The sequence below is a fragment of the Oryzias latipes genome, chromosome 16 (assembly GCF_053564925.1).
Source record: "Oryzias latipes strain Hd-rR chromosome 16, Olatipes_Hd-rR_3.1".
Lineage (NCBI taxonomy): Eukaryota > Metazoa > Chordata > Actinopteri > Beloniformes > Adrianichthyidae > Oryzias > Oryzias latipes.
Genome location: NC_136252.1, coordinates 12,978,543 through 12,995,231, shown reverse-complemented (window position 1 = coordinate 12,995,231; position 16,689 = coordinate 12,978,543). Strand labels below are relative to the sequence as shown.

General features: G+C 36.3%; 1 protein-coding gene across 2 annotated transcripts in view; it reads right to left on the bottom strand.

Moving 5' to 3' along the window:
* Nucleotides 1-16,689, bottom strand: part of col14a1a (collagen, type XIV, alpha 1a) — a 173,775-nt gene that overhangs the window by 25,891 nt on the left and 131,195 nt on the right. For both annotated transcript variants that reach the window (XM_078933438.1, XM_078933439.1), the window contains exons 35-39: nt 15,827-15,904; nt 15,135-15,221; nt 3,225-3,278; nt 991-1,086; nt 484-537 (exon numbers count right to left, since the gene is read on the bottom strand). In XM_078933438.1, coding sequence (XP_078789564.1) covers nt 484-537; nt 991-1,086; nt 3,225-3,278; nt 15,135-15,221; nt 15,827-15,904 — 369 coding nt within the window. The remainder of the gene's footprint in view (nt 1-483; nt 538-990; nt 1,087-3,224; nt 3,279-15,134; nt 15,222-15,826; nt 15,905-16,689) is intronic.

The following is a 16,689-nucleotide window of genomic DNA, read 5'->3' as shown; positions in this document are numbered from 1 at the left end:
ATTTAAACAAAGCAAAATGTGTTGACCAACTCTTTATGCACTATGTTAAAAAAAGTGTGAAACAGATTTAAACCAGCGGGTAAATAAGATTGATTTTTTGCTGACCACTTATGTGAATATTTTTGCATCTTAAACATTGTTGTGAGCAAAAATGTACTTAATCACCCAATGCATCATAAATTATACTATCTATATCTCATAGAAAAGTTATATCGCAAATGTTTTTCTGTGGATTCATCAAAGGGTTAAAAGACATATTGAATCTGAAATATTTGAATTATCTGTCTATTCTTTGACGTAGTGGGCCTTCCAGGGTTAATTAATTTAATATTTTTAGAATAAATAATTTTAACAGAACAATGTAGGTTTATACCAACATAACATGTTGGAAGAGCTTTATTTAATATTTTTGGTCCTAATTCATTGATTTTATTTTCTCACCCAACTTTCATCTAATGTATTTTATAATAGATCCTCTCTTACCATTGGTCCAGCTGGTCCGATCTCTCCTTTGTCTCCCTTCTCCCCACGAACACCCTAAAAACAGGAAAAGTTTCTGTGAATCGACATCGGCTTTCTTAAAAGCTACAGCCAGAATTGGCCCTGCAGACCCCACATTTGGACAGAAAAACTACAAATAGCTTTTGTGTAAAATGTCAGCTTTTGTCATACTGGCAGCACAAGCAAAGATCTGTTGGTTGCTTTGTGCACATTTACAGGACAGAATTATTGGGGGGAAAATGGGGGAAAACTGCAGATTTTCAGTGAGTATATTGTTTAAATAAATAAAATTTTATATTTTACCAACCAGGAACCAACAAAAAAAAGTCATATTTGTCTAGATGGCAGAAAAATGCCCATTCCTTTAAAATGTTATTCATACTTTACTTTCTTTTAGTGTAGTATGAATTCAGAAACAACTAATCACTGTTAATTTCAGTGAAACACGCAGAGTGCTAATTCCTGTGATATTATTGAAAACAGACTTACTGGGGGTCCCTGAATGGTAACCCCACTGGGCCCCTGAGGACCAGTTGGTCCTGTAGGTCCAGGAGGGCCAGTTTCCCCCGTTGGCCCCTGAGGTCCCTTTAACAGAAATTGCACAAAATTAACACAATTCTACAACCTTTCTTTCAAACATGCTGCACAGCATGCTGCCTTTGGTAAACATCCATGACATACATGTTCAGTGGAGAAAAGGTGGCTGTAAAGAAGATGTCGGCGGTTTCTGATCCGCCCGTCTAACGCAAGTTTGATAAATTACTTGAAGATGGAGTCACTCCTCTTGCTGGTTGTGTAATTGAACAGTTCGAGCATAGAGAAAAGAGGGATGATGGCCTCAGCAGAGACAGCCACGGGGGCAAAAAGTCATTAATATTGTTTTGCATCAGGACCTTAGGACTCCTTTGGGTTCTCAAATTCCATATCCAAACACACCTAATTTCCATGACAATACCTGATCTTCTTATAATTCCTCCAATTCTAAGAAGGATCAGGGTGGGATTGTTATTTGTTTGACAGCATCACCTATTTACAAGGTAATGGAGGAGTCCTTTTTTCCACTCGAGGGCCACACTTTCTCACAAAACACCTACAAAATTAAATTTACAACATCTAATCAGCCTTATTGCTACATGCTGGAGTGGTTTTCTATCACTTCTTGCACAGTGAGAGCTCAGTATGTCATTTTCCATAAGAAAGCACTGACACAGGAGCAACAAAAATGACATTCCTGCAAACCATAACTGATCTGCAACGTTCTGACCTTTTTGGATTAGAAGCAGAAGTTGCCAAAACCATCTTCCTCCAGCTGCATTTATTATTTTACTTTTCAAATGCTCATATTCTGGGTTCATGTGTTCCTGTTCATGTAAACGACCAAAAATAATCACAGATATACATGAATGAACAGAGAACAAAAAACAAAGATGGGTCAAAGATACATCTTGTTTAAATGAAAAATAAAAATCACTCAAATTTAGCTCCAAACTTGCAGAAAAGTTTAAGATATTTCAAAAATTCAAGTTACTGAACACATTTGTTAGCTAATTCGGTTGAAAAAATATAATTTAAGAAAGAAACGTGTCTCTCAAAACAGAATAATCCAACAACTGAATTAAATGTGGAAGAAGCTGCTGAAGCGCAGCAACTGTGACGCTGCAGCTGAGCATTAATGTTCTTCAACATGCAGAATATTCAGACCAAAACAGGAAAACCACACCCCTGTCAGAATCCATAAATCCACTCATCAGACATGTTACGCGCACTCTGCAGTGGAAACGTTTGCGCGACATTGTCGACAAGACAACAAAACTATGTGATCAGATAAATGTAAACAGACTATGATGTGATGATCAGGAAGTCAGTTGTGTAGTGCAGTAATTGTGTAGTTGTGTAGTTGTAATTGTGTAGATGTGTAGTAATGTTGTAGTGCCTAAAATTCCGGTTACTTTCAAAACCTTCCATCACCTGTCTTTATAAAAGTCATTTTTGAAAATGTCCCATCAAATGTGTTAGTTGTTCATTCTGGACGGGCTCCTCTATGTGCTGCACTGTTCATACTGTCACTCAAAGTCTAAATAAAAAAGCATAGTAAAAAGAGTGGAGCATGACAAATTTTAAGCAAAATTCAGCAAAAAAAAAGAGAAGCTTGCCGGGTAGTGATGGGGGCTGTCAAAGTCTGTAGTCTGTGGCCAAAAATAAGATGACAAAAGATGAGAAGTGGATTTTCCAGACGTTCATTTCTTTTAGCTCAAGTATATTTTGCATCTTGGAGACTGCAGTGAGCAGCTGCTGAAGGAAAACGCTTTTTGATTGCTACACAACAAAAATGTAATGTCTGCCTCATCGTCATTATTCACAAATAGGATGATTGCTTCTGTTTATGGATATGAAAAGAAGTAAATGTGAACTTAAAATTAAAAAGGTAAAAACATTAAACATTAAAAAGATTCCTTTATTTTTGGGTTGTCCTCAGTTTTAAGTAATATCTGCCAGAGAATTCATAAACTGAAGTCAGGCAGAAAAAAATAAAAATAAAAACTAACAACTTTGTCACATTTAGGATTATCTTTCCATTAATGTTAAGCAGATAAAACAGCTCATCCAATGAAATAAAGTTTGTTCCCTTCTTAACTCAGCAGCATCCACATCTTTAGGCGGGGAAACTGTTTGGGTGATGTCCAAAAACACATTTCTACAGCGTCTGAGTATGTGTCACAAACCGTCATGCCTGGCTCTCCTCGGTCTCCTCTGGTCCCTCTCATGCCTGGACCACCCTGAAACAAAAACACAGCAAAAGCAGACAGCTTGTGAATAATCCTAAACACACAAATGAAAGAAAAAAACAACATAAATAAAGTCATAATTACAAACAAAAAAAACTTTTAATTTATTCAGTATGGTCTGTGCTTTATTATTATCAAACTGTTTCATTTAACTACTTTATTTGACAACAATATGTTTAAAAGGATTTTACACAAAAGGGATTTACCTTTATGTTGTGTATTGTGTCAAGCAGCAGCTGTTTGAGTTTGCAGCCAAAGCTTAAGACTGTCAAACACAGCCTTAACTCATTTTTGATCTATCCCTCCCCTATAGAAGCATATGTCTACTATGGACCATCTTGTTTCTAAATAGTTTTTAGAAGAAAAAAAAAAAGGTTGTAGAAAAAAAAAAGACTTCTCTTGCTATTGGTGTTGGTGAAAGGGGAGGTGGAGTAAATATTTTTCTTAATTTCCCACTGGTGCAAGACCTATTTTTATGTTCTATACAGTCCACTGCCTTGTAATCAAGAAGCATTTCATCCACTTTGCACATAAATCTAAGACATGCTGTGCAGGAGACGCAAAACCTTAAGATGTTTTTGGCATTTTAGTTTGTGATACCAGGTTGAGAGAACTCCTCTTTTTTTTTTGTTACTTTTTCATTGAATTTCTGGTCACATTTTAAATTCAGTTTGAACAAAGGAAAGTGTTGAATTTGCGCTAAATATTTTAAATATAAAAGAGAGTTTCAAGAAATAGGTGCAACATCAACAGTCAAACAAGGCAGAGGAAATAGTTTGGTTCTGTTGGGTCCAGGTATGGTGACTTTTACAGAAAAATGAGCATCATATGAAAAATAAATACAAATTAGGTTTATTTTCAAACAAATAAACCATTTTTCTGCCATATTGGTCTAAAACCATTCAGATAAAGTGTAGCATAGGAGTTATGTGGTGTATAAAAGTGCATAAAAAAAGCTCCTAAACACCTATTTTGTCTAAAGGGATAAGCTATTAACAACCAGATTTGAGCACATTAAGGTGCAGTGGGAGCAAAGTCTCAGATATAAGAGGTTCATAACAATTATATACCTTTTATAGGTGTGATTATGTTGCATCATCTCACTAGATAAAAATGAAAGTTTTGGAAATGTTTGAAAAATCTCTGCAGCTGAGTGGCTGTGTCACCTCTGTAACTGGGAAGTTGTGAGTTCAAATCCACATTTGGATCAAACCAAAGACACTGAAAGGGTTGGATAAGAGATACATCACCAAACAGAGAGACCAAATACTTATTTGACTTGCGTAGGTGTATTACAAGAAAGGGAAGTTGTACATCAAACATGAAGCCCAGTTTACAGTTTTTCTCAGTCGCTTTAGTACAATTCTCAGATCAGAATGAAATTCCCAAAACTATTTGTTCAATCCTCACATCATGATGTCACTTGTGCACATCATTTAAGCAGTTTCTCACTTCTTTGAACAAGTTGCAATTGCTTTGGTACATCCATGCAAATGATTATGTACAATTCTCTGCTCTTTGCTACATTACCAATTGTTTATGTCATGTTGATCAAAATGTATTATATAGTTCACTGTGCAATAGTCTTACTCTTCAAAACACCTAGTCATTAGTTCCTCGTATAAGTCATTAACTGCAAAATGGTTGACCAAGTTGTCATAATGTGACAAACATATTTCGCTGCATTGCAAGAGAGGATATTCGCTGTGATGTGGATGAGAATTTGTGGCCTAACACACAGGAACGACAAGAGGTGTAGGAAGACCACACCAATTCCTACTGCACTGCCTGTACTGTTGGACAGAATATTGTCCTATCTTTTTTTCCCTTTGTGTAACTGTTTGCAGTGGGTTTTTTCTATGTTGGTATGACATGGTCTGTCAACAAATTACAATATGAACAATAAAAGTGTAAATGTGAATCTTGTCCAGTCTCTTGCAATCAAACAAAAAAGGTGTAACTTCCATTTTACAACAATTGTCATCAAAACTTTAGCCATAGTTTACATCAGAACCTCCCTCTAAAGTACACAGTTATATTGACAACATGACTAAGTCATTTGACTGTCTTGTTCGTAGACAGTGACACAAGGACTTGACATTCTGATGGCACTGACATGTTCAATGACATAAAGACTTAGTTTTGAGAGATGAACTAAAGATTTTGAGCAAGTTACAGGCTTTTGCAAGAAATCCATAGTGTTTTGCTGTTTGTACAAATTGTTTTGAGAAATGCACACACGTATTTGCAAACTTCAATTCTGATCTGAGAATTGTACTAAAGCCACTGAGAAAAACTGTAAGATCTAGTGACTAACCAGTTTGTTTAGATCAACACAATCACTTGGGTAACTATTCTTCAGTTAATTAAGTAACTTTGTGGTTTCAATCAGATTAAAAATGATTATATTTACAATATCACAGATATAATTCATCAAAAGCTGAAAGGGGGACTAATTAGGGTGTATTTCTGCTCAAATTGCTCCTTGTCATTCCTGGGACAAGAAGGTCAAGCCTCTAATTAGTTAATGATAGTTTAGTCTTGTTTTGGTCATTAATCAAACATTTTTATTAAGCAAAAACGCTAAGGGATACTAAAAAAAAGGGTTTATAGGGTTTAATCACCCAAAATCAACAGTGACTACATTTTTAAAATACCTGTAATACCCAGATGACTGGAAGAAACGCATCAGAAAAGAAATGAGAAATGCACAATAAGATGACTTTATCTCAGTGACAGCACTGACAGTTTAATTTTCAGGAGTTTTTCTCCAAACTGTTGTTTTATGACTTTTTAAATTTAAAACCTGAAACCAGCTTTCAACTGCAACATCTTATATATTTATATTTTGATTAGCTATTAGTACAAAAACCCTCAATGACGACTTTAAAAGTCCCCAAACCAAGCAATTAGACAGATAAATTGAGTCTTTTAGAAACAGGCCTGGTATCAGGAACATCATGAGTTCTATTCATTTTTAACACATTCACATGGGAGCATGTCTCACCTTTAAAGGCCAGATAGAATTTTTTTTGACAGATGCGAAGTATTGAGCTGCTTCAGTTTCAAATGAGGCGGTACAGATTGCAGGTCAGCAAAGCCGATCAATACAATGAAACCAAAAGAAATGAATAGGTTTTGCCACTGTGAGACTAGGTTTTGTGTGACAAACAACAGACCAAAGTACATATTCACTCAATGGGGACACATTTTTTGGTGGGAAGGTTTTGATCTACAGCTCTGAGAGCAGACATGTTTCTTAAACTCTTAAAAAGGTTTTATTCTCGTTTTAGCCCTTTGTGTGTTTATTTTCAAGCAGTTTCTCCACAAGAGCATCACAATTATTTTTTTTCTTAATGTAATTACTTTAAAGATTTTTTTTTAGATTTTGAGGGAAAAGTGAGTGCAAAACATAGTCTGAATCCATCTTTTTTTTTTCAAATAAAAACAAGTTTTAGGAATAAATATCTCAAATGAGACCTCTATTTTTCTCTGTTATTCCTTTAGTGTTAAGCTACGTTCACATACGGTTCTGCATCATGCATTTAAGCCACCACTTCCAATAAAAAGTCTATACAAAATGTGTGTAAATGCACGTTTTGAGTTCCTGTGTTCAAAACTCTCTAATTAAAATTAACCTGCATGGGACAGATAGTTTACCGACACGAAGGCCATCGAGACGACTGTTATTGTGAATTTGGGCTGTACAAATAAAATTGAATTGAATTGAATTGAATTTATATGTTCTCCTGACTTCTTGCACCAGGAGGAAAGCTGCTAAAAGATACATAAAAACACATAAACAAAAGTAAAATCTAGAAAGCTGAAAGGAAGGGCTTGAGCCGGCTGATACAGAGATTCATAAGAACCTTCCTCCTATCATACAGTAAAAAAATGTCAGAGGAATTCTAATTGCTGTGCTATTTTTCTTAAAAACAATAGGGTTTGATTGATGGGACTTCATTTGTTCAGAATTCCAAACTACAAACAAAGAGAGACAACAAAGAAGAGTGGAAAAAAATGAAATGTCTGACCTGATAGTTACATCTACATTTTGTATAAACAGTGTTTATGTGTACCTTGAATTATGTTATTAATGCAACAGCTAAACAAGGGGTCTGAAACCTCTAAAGGAACCATTTGCTCCATTTTCATTTTTTTTTTTTTTTTTTTTAACTTGTCCTGTCCAAAAGCTGGGCAGACAGATGAGAGCTGAGGGCCTCTTGTGTTGGACATATTTTGCTTTAACAAGAGGGGTTATTAATCTTCTGACAAACCAGAGGTATGTCTGAATAAACCCCTTTTGTAATTGAGGCCAAACTTTATTAATTTCAATCACGTCTGAAAATCTTTGGTGTTGGACCGGACGGAAAAGGAAAGAGGGGAAGAAGAGAGAGGAACGCTAGAGAGAGGGGGGGTAGGGGGTGATAATAGGAGGGGAAGGGGGATAAGACCATGAAGCAGCATACAGCAACAGGTTTACTGGTTGTTAATCATTATGTTAAGGTTCAAATGCAGTACAAAAAGGGCGGGGCCCGTCCACACACACACTCAAATGTTATAAACACACCTGCTAGCTGCAAAAATGTCCACCTGTCGACATGTACACAAAACAGATAGTGTTCACACACGCATACTTATGCCTTAAAACCAACTATTGTGAAATATTTCAGTCATTCAGTCATGCAAGCTATTAGTGCAAAGGTGAGCTAACACCAGTGCTCAGGTGAGTGTTTATGTTCTTCTAAAATGGATGGTGGAATGAGAAAAGAAGGAGGGAGAGTGCCCAGCCATCCCCACCCCAAGACCCCCACCGCAGCAGCAGCGGCAGCCGGAATCCCCCCAACGCCACACGGGAACCGGCAGGGAACAACCGCCGCCCGGGCGACCAAGCCCGCCACCCAGGCCAGGGCCAGCAGGGCCGCCGCAAGGCCCCCAGAGCCAGAGGCCAGGGAAGCACGGAGGGAAAGAGAGCGCCGCATTGCTCCATTTTCATAATGACAAAATTGAGTGAGAGCTGAAAGTCTCCCACTGTTTATAAAAACACACTTTATGCTTTTGCAGCCAATAGCCCCGTTTATTCATTACATGTAGCCTTTAAATATTAAATATAAAATAATAAATAAATTAATATATTATGTATTTATTTATTAATAATAGTTAAATTATAACTGTTGTACTTTTCATTAAACTAAATGGCCCACCTGAACAGGCAAAAGTAATCGCAATCAGAGAGATGGAAGAACTGGATCAATTTTGAAAGAAGACGGCAAAAGTACAGTCCTCTTTAACACAAAAAAATAAGATAATAATACACAACTATGGACGTAGACATTGACCCAGATACCAATTTCTTTGACTTTGTAAATAACCAATGCAGTTATTACACAGAAGAAGAATACAATAGAAACACAAATCCTAATCACAAACTCTCAATCATACATTTCAACAGCAGAAGCCTATACGCGAATCACCAAACCATTGAAAAATACTTACAGCAATTTAACAAACCTTTCAAAATAATTGCAATTTCAGAAAAAAAGCTGACACTTCCAGCTTGAGAGCTATGACTTTCACTATGTGAACAGGAAAAATAAGCAATTCTTAAAAAACAAAACTGTTGAAGCGGATCAGCGATACAAAAAATATAAAAACAAACTAACCAGTATCATGAGAACATGCAAAAAAGACAATTACACAAAAATATTGGAAAAAATTAAATCAAACACTAAAGAAATTTGGAAAGTACTGAACAGTGTCATCAGGAAACACAAAGAGAAAACAAATTACCCAGACTCTGTAGTTGATAAAAATGAGATGTGCAATGATATTCAGGACATGACAAAGGAGTTTAATGAATATTTTATAAAAAATAGGGCCAAAGCTAGCCAACGAAATAAAGTGTTCAAAAATATCAGAAAAAGAAACTGTCGAACACTGCATAAAAAGAAATCCAAACTCGATCTATTTCAGACCCGTGGAAGCAAAAGTTCTTAAAAGCGTCAACGAATTCAAATACAAAACATCTACAGACTGTAACGGAATTAATATGATGGTGATAAAAAAGGTGATTGATTCCATTGTTGACCCGCTAACCTATATTTGCAATTTATCCTTTCAAACAGGAACATTTCCACAAAAAATGAAAATAGCCAAAGTAATCCCACTACACAAATCAGGGGACAAACACCAAATAACAAATTATCTGACGACCAATATGGTTTCAGAAAAAACAGATCAACGTCCATGGCGATTACGCAACTAACCGAAGAAATTATAAACGGCACTGACAATAAAGAGTTCGCAGTAGGAGTGTTCATTGATCTGAAAAAAGGCTTATGACACTATTGATCATAACATTTTAGTAAACAAACTGGAAAAGTATGGAATATGAGGACCAGCATTAAAATGGTTAAACAGTTACATTAATAACAGGCAGCAGTTTGTCCAACTGGAAGGTTGTAAATCATCCCTGCTAAATTTAAGCTATGGAGTTCCACAAGGGTCAATGTTAGGTCCCATACTGTTCATCCTTTACATCAATGACATACACTTGGTATCAAATACACTCAAATACTTTTTATATGCAGACGACACAAGTATAGTCTGTATAGGGGAGAATCTCAGGGAAATTGTAAAAACAGTAAATACAGAATTAGGGAAACTAAAACAATGGTTTGACAATAATAAACTCTCATTCAGTGTTAACAAAACTAAATTCATGATTTTCGGAAATCGCCACATTCCTTCAGATTTAGAAATAAAAGTGGCGATTGATAATAATGTTCTGGAAAGAGTGACAGAAATCAAGTTCTTTGGAGTAATTCTGGATGACAAAATAAGCTGGAAACCACAAATAAAGCAGGTCAGACCTAAAATTGCTAAAAACATAACAGTGTTGGGAAAAACATGCCATACTCTCACTCAAAAAGCACGTTTACTAATATATTCATCCATCATACTACCATATTTACAGTACAGTGCAGAAGTTTGGGGAAATACTTCGAATTGTACATGGAGTGGACTAAGAGTCACATACAAACGCTCTGTTTTTAAAGTCGGGTTTATTGAAAATACGGGATCTAGTGAAACTGAAAACAGCACTCGTCATGTACAAAGCCAGATACAACTTACTTCCAATAAATTTACAGCAAATGTTCAAAGAAAAGAGACAGGAGTTACAATCTAAGAAAAAAACTGAATTTTTAAAAGCAGTGCATTCAAACAACAAAAAAGAAAATGTGTCTATCTAATTGTGGTGTGGATTTATGGAATGGATTGGATGAAGGTTTAAAACAATGTATTAAAAAAAACCTACAAGAAGTCACTAATTGAACTGTATAAGGCCAGAAACGATTAAACAAAAAATGTCACTTTAGCACAGTTGCAATGCAGAATTATATTGTGAATGTTTTGTAACTATCTGTAAATAGCAATACGCATATTAAATACGCACATCATCATGTTTTGTAAAAAGGGGTGGGAGCAGACAAGATTTATCTTCAACCCACTCCTTTTCAAGCACACTGTATTATTTTATGTCTTTTAAACCACTGTGTCTGTTGACTTTTCATTGGTGTTTGAAATAAACCAAAACTAAATAGGGTATATAAAAATTTGGTTTTCTTTTAATCTGACAGCAGCATGTGCATGTTTCTTTTAAAAATACAATTCTTAAAAAATATCCTTCTGATTCAGCAGATATTCTTGCAATTACCCTAATAAAGCTATTCTGTAATTTACTAACTTTGTTTCTGAACAGAAACTATACGTACTGCTGTGCAGGAGAAGATAAAAACTTGTTTTAAACCTATTTTTAATACAAAACCGTTCTGAACATTAATGTAATCATTATGTTACTTAGTCATCTGATGTGTGCATTTGAGAGGATAGAAAAAGCACACGAGGCCTCTTAATTTAGTGTCATGTCAGGAGTGGCTCAAAACAAGTTTATTTCACTATTTTAAGATTGTATCATTTAAAAGAAATAAACTTAAATGACAAAATGTAACTATCAAACCCATTGTTGATACATGATAAAAATAAAAAAAATCTGGTTACTTTGGAGCTCCATAATAAAGGTTCTGGTGAAACATTTTAACACAAGATCATTTTTAACAAACAGAAAAACTCAAAAGGTTATGACTAACTCTAGAACGATAACTGAGCAGGTTAATGAATGGCCTGATTTTGTCATACCATACATACAAAGTCAGGTGTGTGTCAACACAGCTTTGGGAGGATGATTGTGTGGTAGTAAGAAATAGGGAGGTATTCTGTAGTCTCCCTATTTAATTACTTGGTTAATATGACCTAACCAAGTCCTAATAAAATAGAGATTCATAGTCAGCTAAACCAGTTATGATTTCTAAAATGCAGAGATTAAAAAACGAGGGCAGTGAGTCTTGTGCCTGGATAAAACTCTGCATTACCCTCTACTATTATTTGAAAGACAAAATAAGTAAACTAAAATCCTTAGAGATCCACTTCAAAGGAAAAATGGCAACTGAAGTGACTTAATTTGGTTTTCTATGGGTGACGTCACACTTCCAGTTCTCTTATACAGTCACTACAATCTTTTATGAAAAGTTGGCAGCCCTGTAAAGGTCAAATTAGCATTAGCATCTGATTAGCATAGAAATCCACAGTAGATACTAAATTAGCCAACTGAGCTAGCATATTGCTAGTGTACAGCTAAATGTCAAACAGATCAAAACAAACCGTCAAAGAAGTCAGCTGCTCCGATGCAGTTAGGGGTGTTTTTTGGCAAGGGCGGCGGGGGTCTGGGTGTGGGTGTGGCTGGGCGCTCCTTCTCCTTCTTTGCACATTCCACCATCCATTTTAGAAGAACATAAACACTCACCTGAACACAGGTGTTAGCTCACCTTTGCACTAATAGTTTGCATGATTGAATGAACGAAAGATTTCACACTTGTTGGTTTAAAGGCATAGGTATGCGTTTGTGAACACTATCTGTTTTGTGTACATGTTGACATGTGAACATTTTTGCAGCTAGCAGGTGTGTTGATAATATTTGAGTGTGTGTGAACAGGCCCCGCCCTTTTTGTACTACATTTGAACCGTACCGTAATGATAAACAACCAGCAAACCTGTCTGCTCTATGCTGCTTCATGGTCTTACCCCGCCTCTCACTATCACCCCCCCCCCCTCTCTAACATCCCTCTCTCTTCTTCCCTTCTTTCCTTTTCCGTCCGGTCCAACACCAAAGATTTCCAAACATGGTTGAAATTAATAAAGTTTGGCCTCAATTACAAAAGGGGTTTATTCAGTCATACCTTTGGTTTGTCTGAAGATTAATAACCCCTATTGTAAAAGTAAAATATGTCCAACACAAGAGGCCCTCAGCAGAATAAACCACTCTAACTTAACCACCAATTGTCACAGAGTCATGATTTTTACATCAAAATGTAGGAAACTGCCTCTAGTTGTGACCCTTTGACCTGTGGGCCAAACATTTTTGCTTCTACAGCCCCTAGACCAGGGGTCGGGAACCTATGGCTCGCGAGCCATATATGGCTCTTTTGATGGTCACATGTGGCTCGCAGACAAATCTTTAATTATAGTTTTTTTTTTTTCATTAGACCAGTCCTTCTCGGGCGCGATGCGATGCCAGAGGCGCGCAGTAGTAGCAGTGCTTAGAGAGAGAAATCTGCGCCAGCGCTATCAGTTACTATTATCTATTATTTCACAGAGTTTGTACCAGCTGGAAACCTGTGAATTGACGTGCATAAAACTACGCGCTCCCGTCTCTGAGAAAGAGCGCGCAGATGCGGGGACGGGATGTGTGAGGGAGAAAGCAGGGGGTGGGGCTGAGGTGTTGTGGGGACAGGCAGCAGGTGAATCGCGCAGGGATTGTAAAAACGTAAAACCCGCTTCCCGTCACTCACTGCAGCGTGTGAGTGTGTGTTTGGCTCCCCGTCTGCATGTGAGCAGTCTTTGTCACATCTACAGAACATTCAGACCTAAGATCACGTTTAAAGTCTCAACGCCTGAACGAAGCAGAAACTCACCACGTATCAACAAGACTAGACCATCAACAAAACTACCACGAGAAATACTCATCATTTATTAGCAACAGAATAACAATATTAAAAAGAATCCACAGACTTATTGTACTTTAAAAATGTTGAAATTAAATCAAATGCACACATTCATTTGTATATTTAGTTTTAAACAAATTGTCGCGGACTGAGTTGGATGGCTGTTGGGCCGCGTTAAAAGTTCTGGAGTTCATTGAACGCGTTTGTTGCGGTCTGCAGTAATCGGAATAAAGAACTTTAAAAGAGGTTAAGTCTCCGTGCCTCAGTGTGGGGAAGGGACACTACATTATTGTATGGCTCTTTCGAAATTACATTTCAAAATATGTGGCATTTATGGCTCTCTTGGCCAAAAAGGTTCCCGACCCCTGCCCTAGACGGACACTAAGATACCTCAATTTTCCTAAATCTTTTGGCTGATTCTTAAAGTTAGTTTTAACTGGCGATTGTGAGAACATACTAGCTAATTTGGCAAATATTTGCGCAATATGCTAGCTCATTTGTTTAATTTGCCATCTACTAAGGTTTTTTAGGCATTTAACTAATATTTTACATGGTTCTTAAGAAACGTTCAAATCGCTGAGCAACTTTTTATGTACAGTATATCCATGCATTTCCCCCTCAGTATCCTTTTTCTGGCATTTATGAACTTGTGGTTTTTCTTCCACTTATGTCTAATTGCAGCATGACAATAAAAAAAAAGCTTTTCACTTAAAGCTAAGAAACCTTCTGCAAGCTTTATGCAAACAGCTTCAGCAATTTACTCAAAATATTTCCTTTGAAGAACCTTCAGCTTTTACAGCTAAAAGTTATGTAATTAAGCAATTAAAAGCAACTACATTCAGCAGTTATGCAGTCAATTGTATCTTTGCAGGAAATGCAACTTTTCTAGGTTTACTTCTTCTTATTATTATTTTCTTTCCTCCGTATGTTTTTTGTCTGCGCATATCTTCTGCAACTATTTCCAATTTCCATTCAAGTTATCAACATTTTTTGCAAATAAAAAACATTTTTGAACACAGTTTTTGAAATGCATCTCCTCTTACAATTTTATTATTGAAGTTTTTCTGTAGCATAATTAAAAATAAAAGTGAATACCAGAAATGTTTTTTATTTTCAAAATGAAGCTGCATTAGTTGACTCAAAATTCAACTGAAAAAATAATTCGCCAAACTGCGTTTTTTATTTTTTGTTCAACACCGCTCCTTAATTAAAACAATAAAGAAAATGGTATTTGACATTTCATTTTCAAAATGTCCTTTAGTAAATGTGTAGCAAAACTCAATTAGAATTATACCATGGTCCGGGTAAATACTCGATTCTGATTGGCTGTGCATTAAAAAGTGATAACGTAAAAACTGGTTAATATTTATTTCTTTTGTAAGTGACCATTGATTTCGAAGTATGAAGCAACCGTTGCGGAAGCAACCGTCCTCCACTTCGTGTTGGATGGTTCAGGCTTCCACGGCGTGCATTAAAAAGTGATAATGCATACTTCGTTGGCCATTAACCCTTATATATCTAATTTGACAATTAAAATGTATTAACAGAAATGATTATTCTTTTTCACAATATAACTGCATCAATTGATTCAAAAATAAAATTAAAGTTAATTAAACCAGTAAGTCTCAGTAAGCTGTGTTTTTTATTTTTATTTCTTTTAGAAAAACACAGAAACTAGTAACAATATGACCTGATTCGTGCTGTGGCACAACAAGCAACGGCATAAACAATGACAAAACAAGCAACCACTTCACATAGTCCAATAAATTAGTAAAAATGTTCTTACAGGCGGTCCTGAAGGTCCTGGAGGTCCTTTGCTGTCCTGGGAACATGTACAAGCGTGTGGTAGAGACGAGCATTGATCCTCAACTCTCTGAAAACACACACAGGTTACATTCTTTAGACAACAAAAAAGTGGTTCAAACCCTCCCCAAACAAAGCAAAATTTACAATTAGCTAAAAAAGCTCAGAGTTGGGGATGGAGTTTAACTCTATCCTTAAAACGTAGGCCAAAAACATGAAACTTATACAGCTGTACACAGGTATGTAGTTGTTTAACCCCACTGAACAAATAAGTACTCAAGTCATCTTTTTGCTGTTATTCCTGGATGGAGGTCTTGATTAGTAATGGCTGTTCTCTTAACCCATAAGAACCCATGGTGACACCAGTTTAACAGAAAAACATCAGAAATGTGTTCTGTGATCCACTTGGTTTGTGGCATTTTCCACATACGGTAGTTTTATTTTTAAGGAAAAATGTCTCTGGGGTCTAATGGGTTAAAGAAACACAGCCCTCTTTAATACGAGGAAAAAAAACAAGCTCATTAGGTGAATAACATACAGTGAATCTAAAGAAATAAATGAAGCAACCAACTTTGATTTTACACAGCATGTGTTTGACACTTTAAAAGAATAGACCGCAGAGCTACAAACACTTATGTTGAAGGTGTGTGGGTTTGGGAACCCGGGTCGACTTACCAATGCTGGGAGCTCGCAGCATTTATCTCTGCTGGCCCAAGACGTGCTGCAGATGATGTCAAACATCTGGAGCTGGAACTGGGAAGACAAATGTACACAATTATTTGTAATGCTTTAGAATAAGATTCATTAAAAATTTACTTATAAGACGCTTATGCTACAATGCTAATGATGCTATAGTGATGAGCTGTTCCGTCTGTCACCCAAATGTAAACATGGACCGGACTTTAAGACGTGGTTGATAAATACAACAAAATCAATTCATAGGAAATTAATATAAACGTTTTTGTTTTTTGAATATATTTTAAAACTTGAATCCACTGTGTATACAGTGTCTTTAAAGCCAGTGTTACACAAAAAAGTACAACCTGCCAGTATTGAACCCCCTCGCCCCTCGTGAGAGCAGCAACTTTAATGTCAATAATCTATAATTACAATAATCAAAAACTTTATACTGTTTTCAGGCTGTCTTTTGTTATGATTGAATATAAAATGTAATCACCTGGAAGCAGCATTAAACCTGTTGTTGTTTTCTCAGCCTGTTTGAATTGAAGTTTGCAGTTCGATGAAAATAAAGACGTGTTCATACCATCTATAAATTACTTTCATGCAATTTCATTTTCTTTGAAGGTGAAAGGGATTTCTATGTGAAATAGTGTCATAGTTTGGCCAATAGATTTTTTTTAGCAACCTGTCCGGTGACTCGAACATTACATTTTGGCCCCTGTGTGGAGGTATTTCAGTTATTTAAAATCCGACTAAAAACAGAGTAACATACACTGCAAATTATGCAGAAGGCATGTTCCCTCTAAACCTGGAAATACCACCAACCTTTTTCCACCACCTGAAGCAGAGCCATCAAG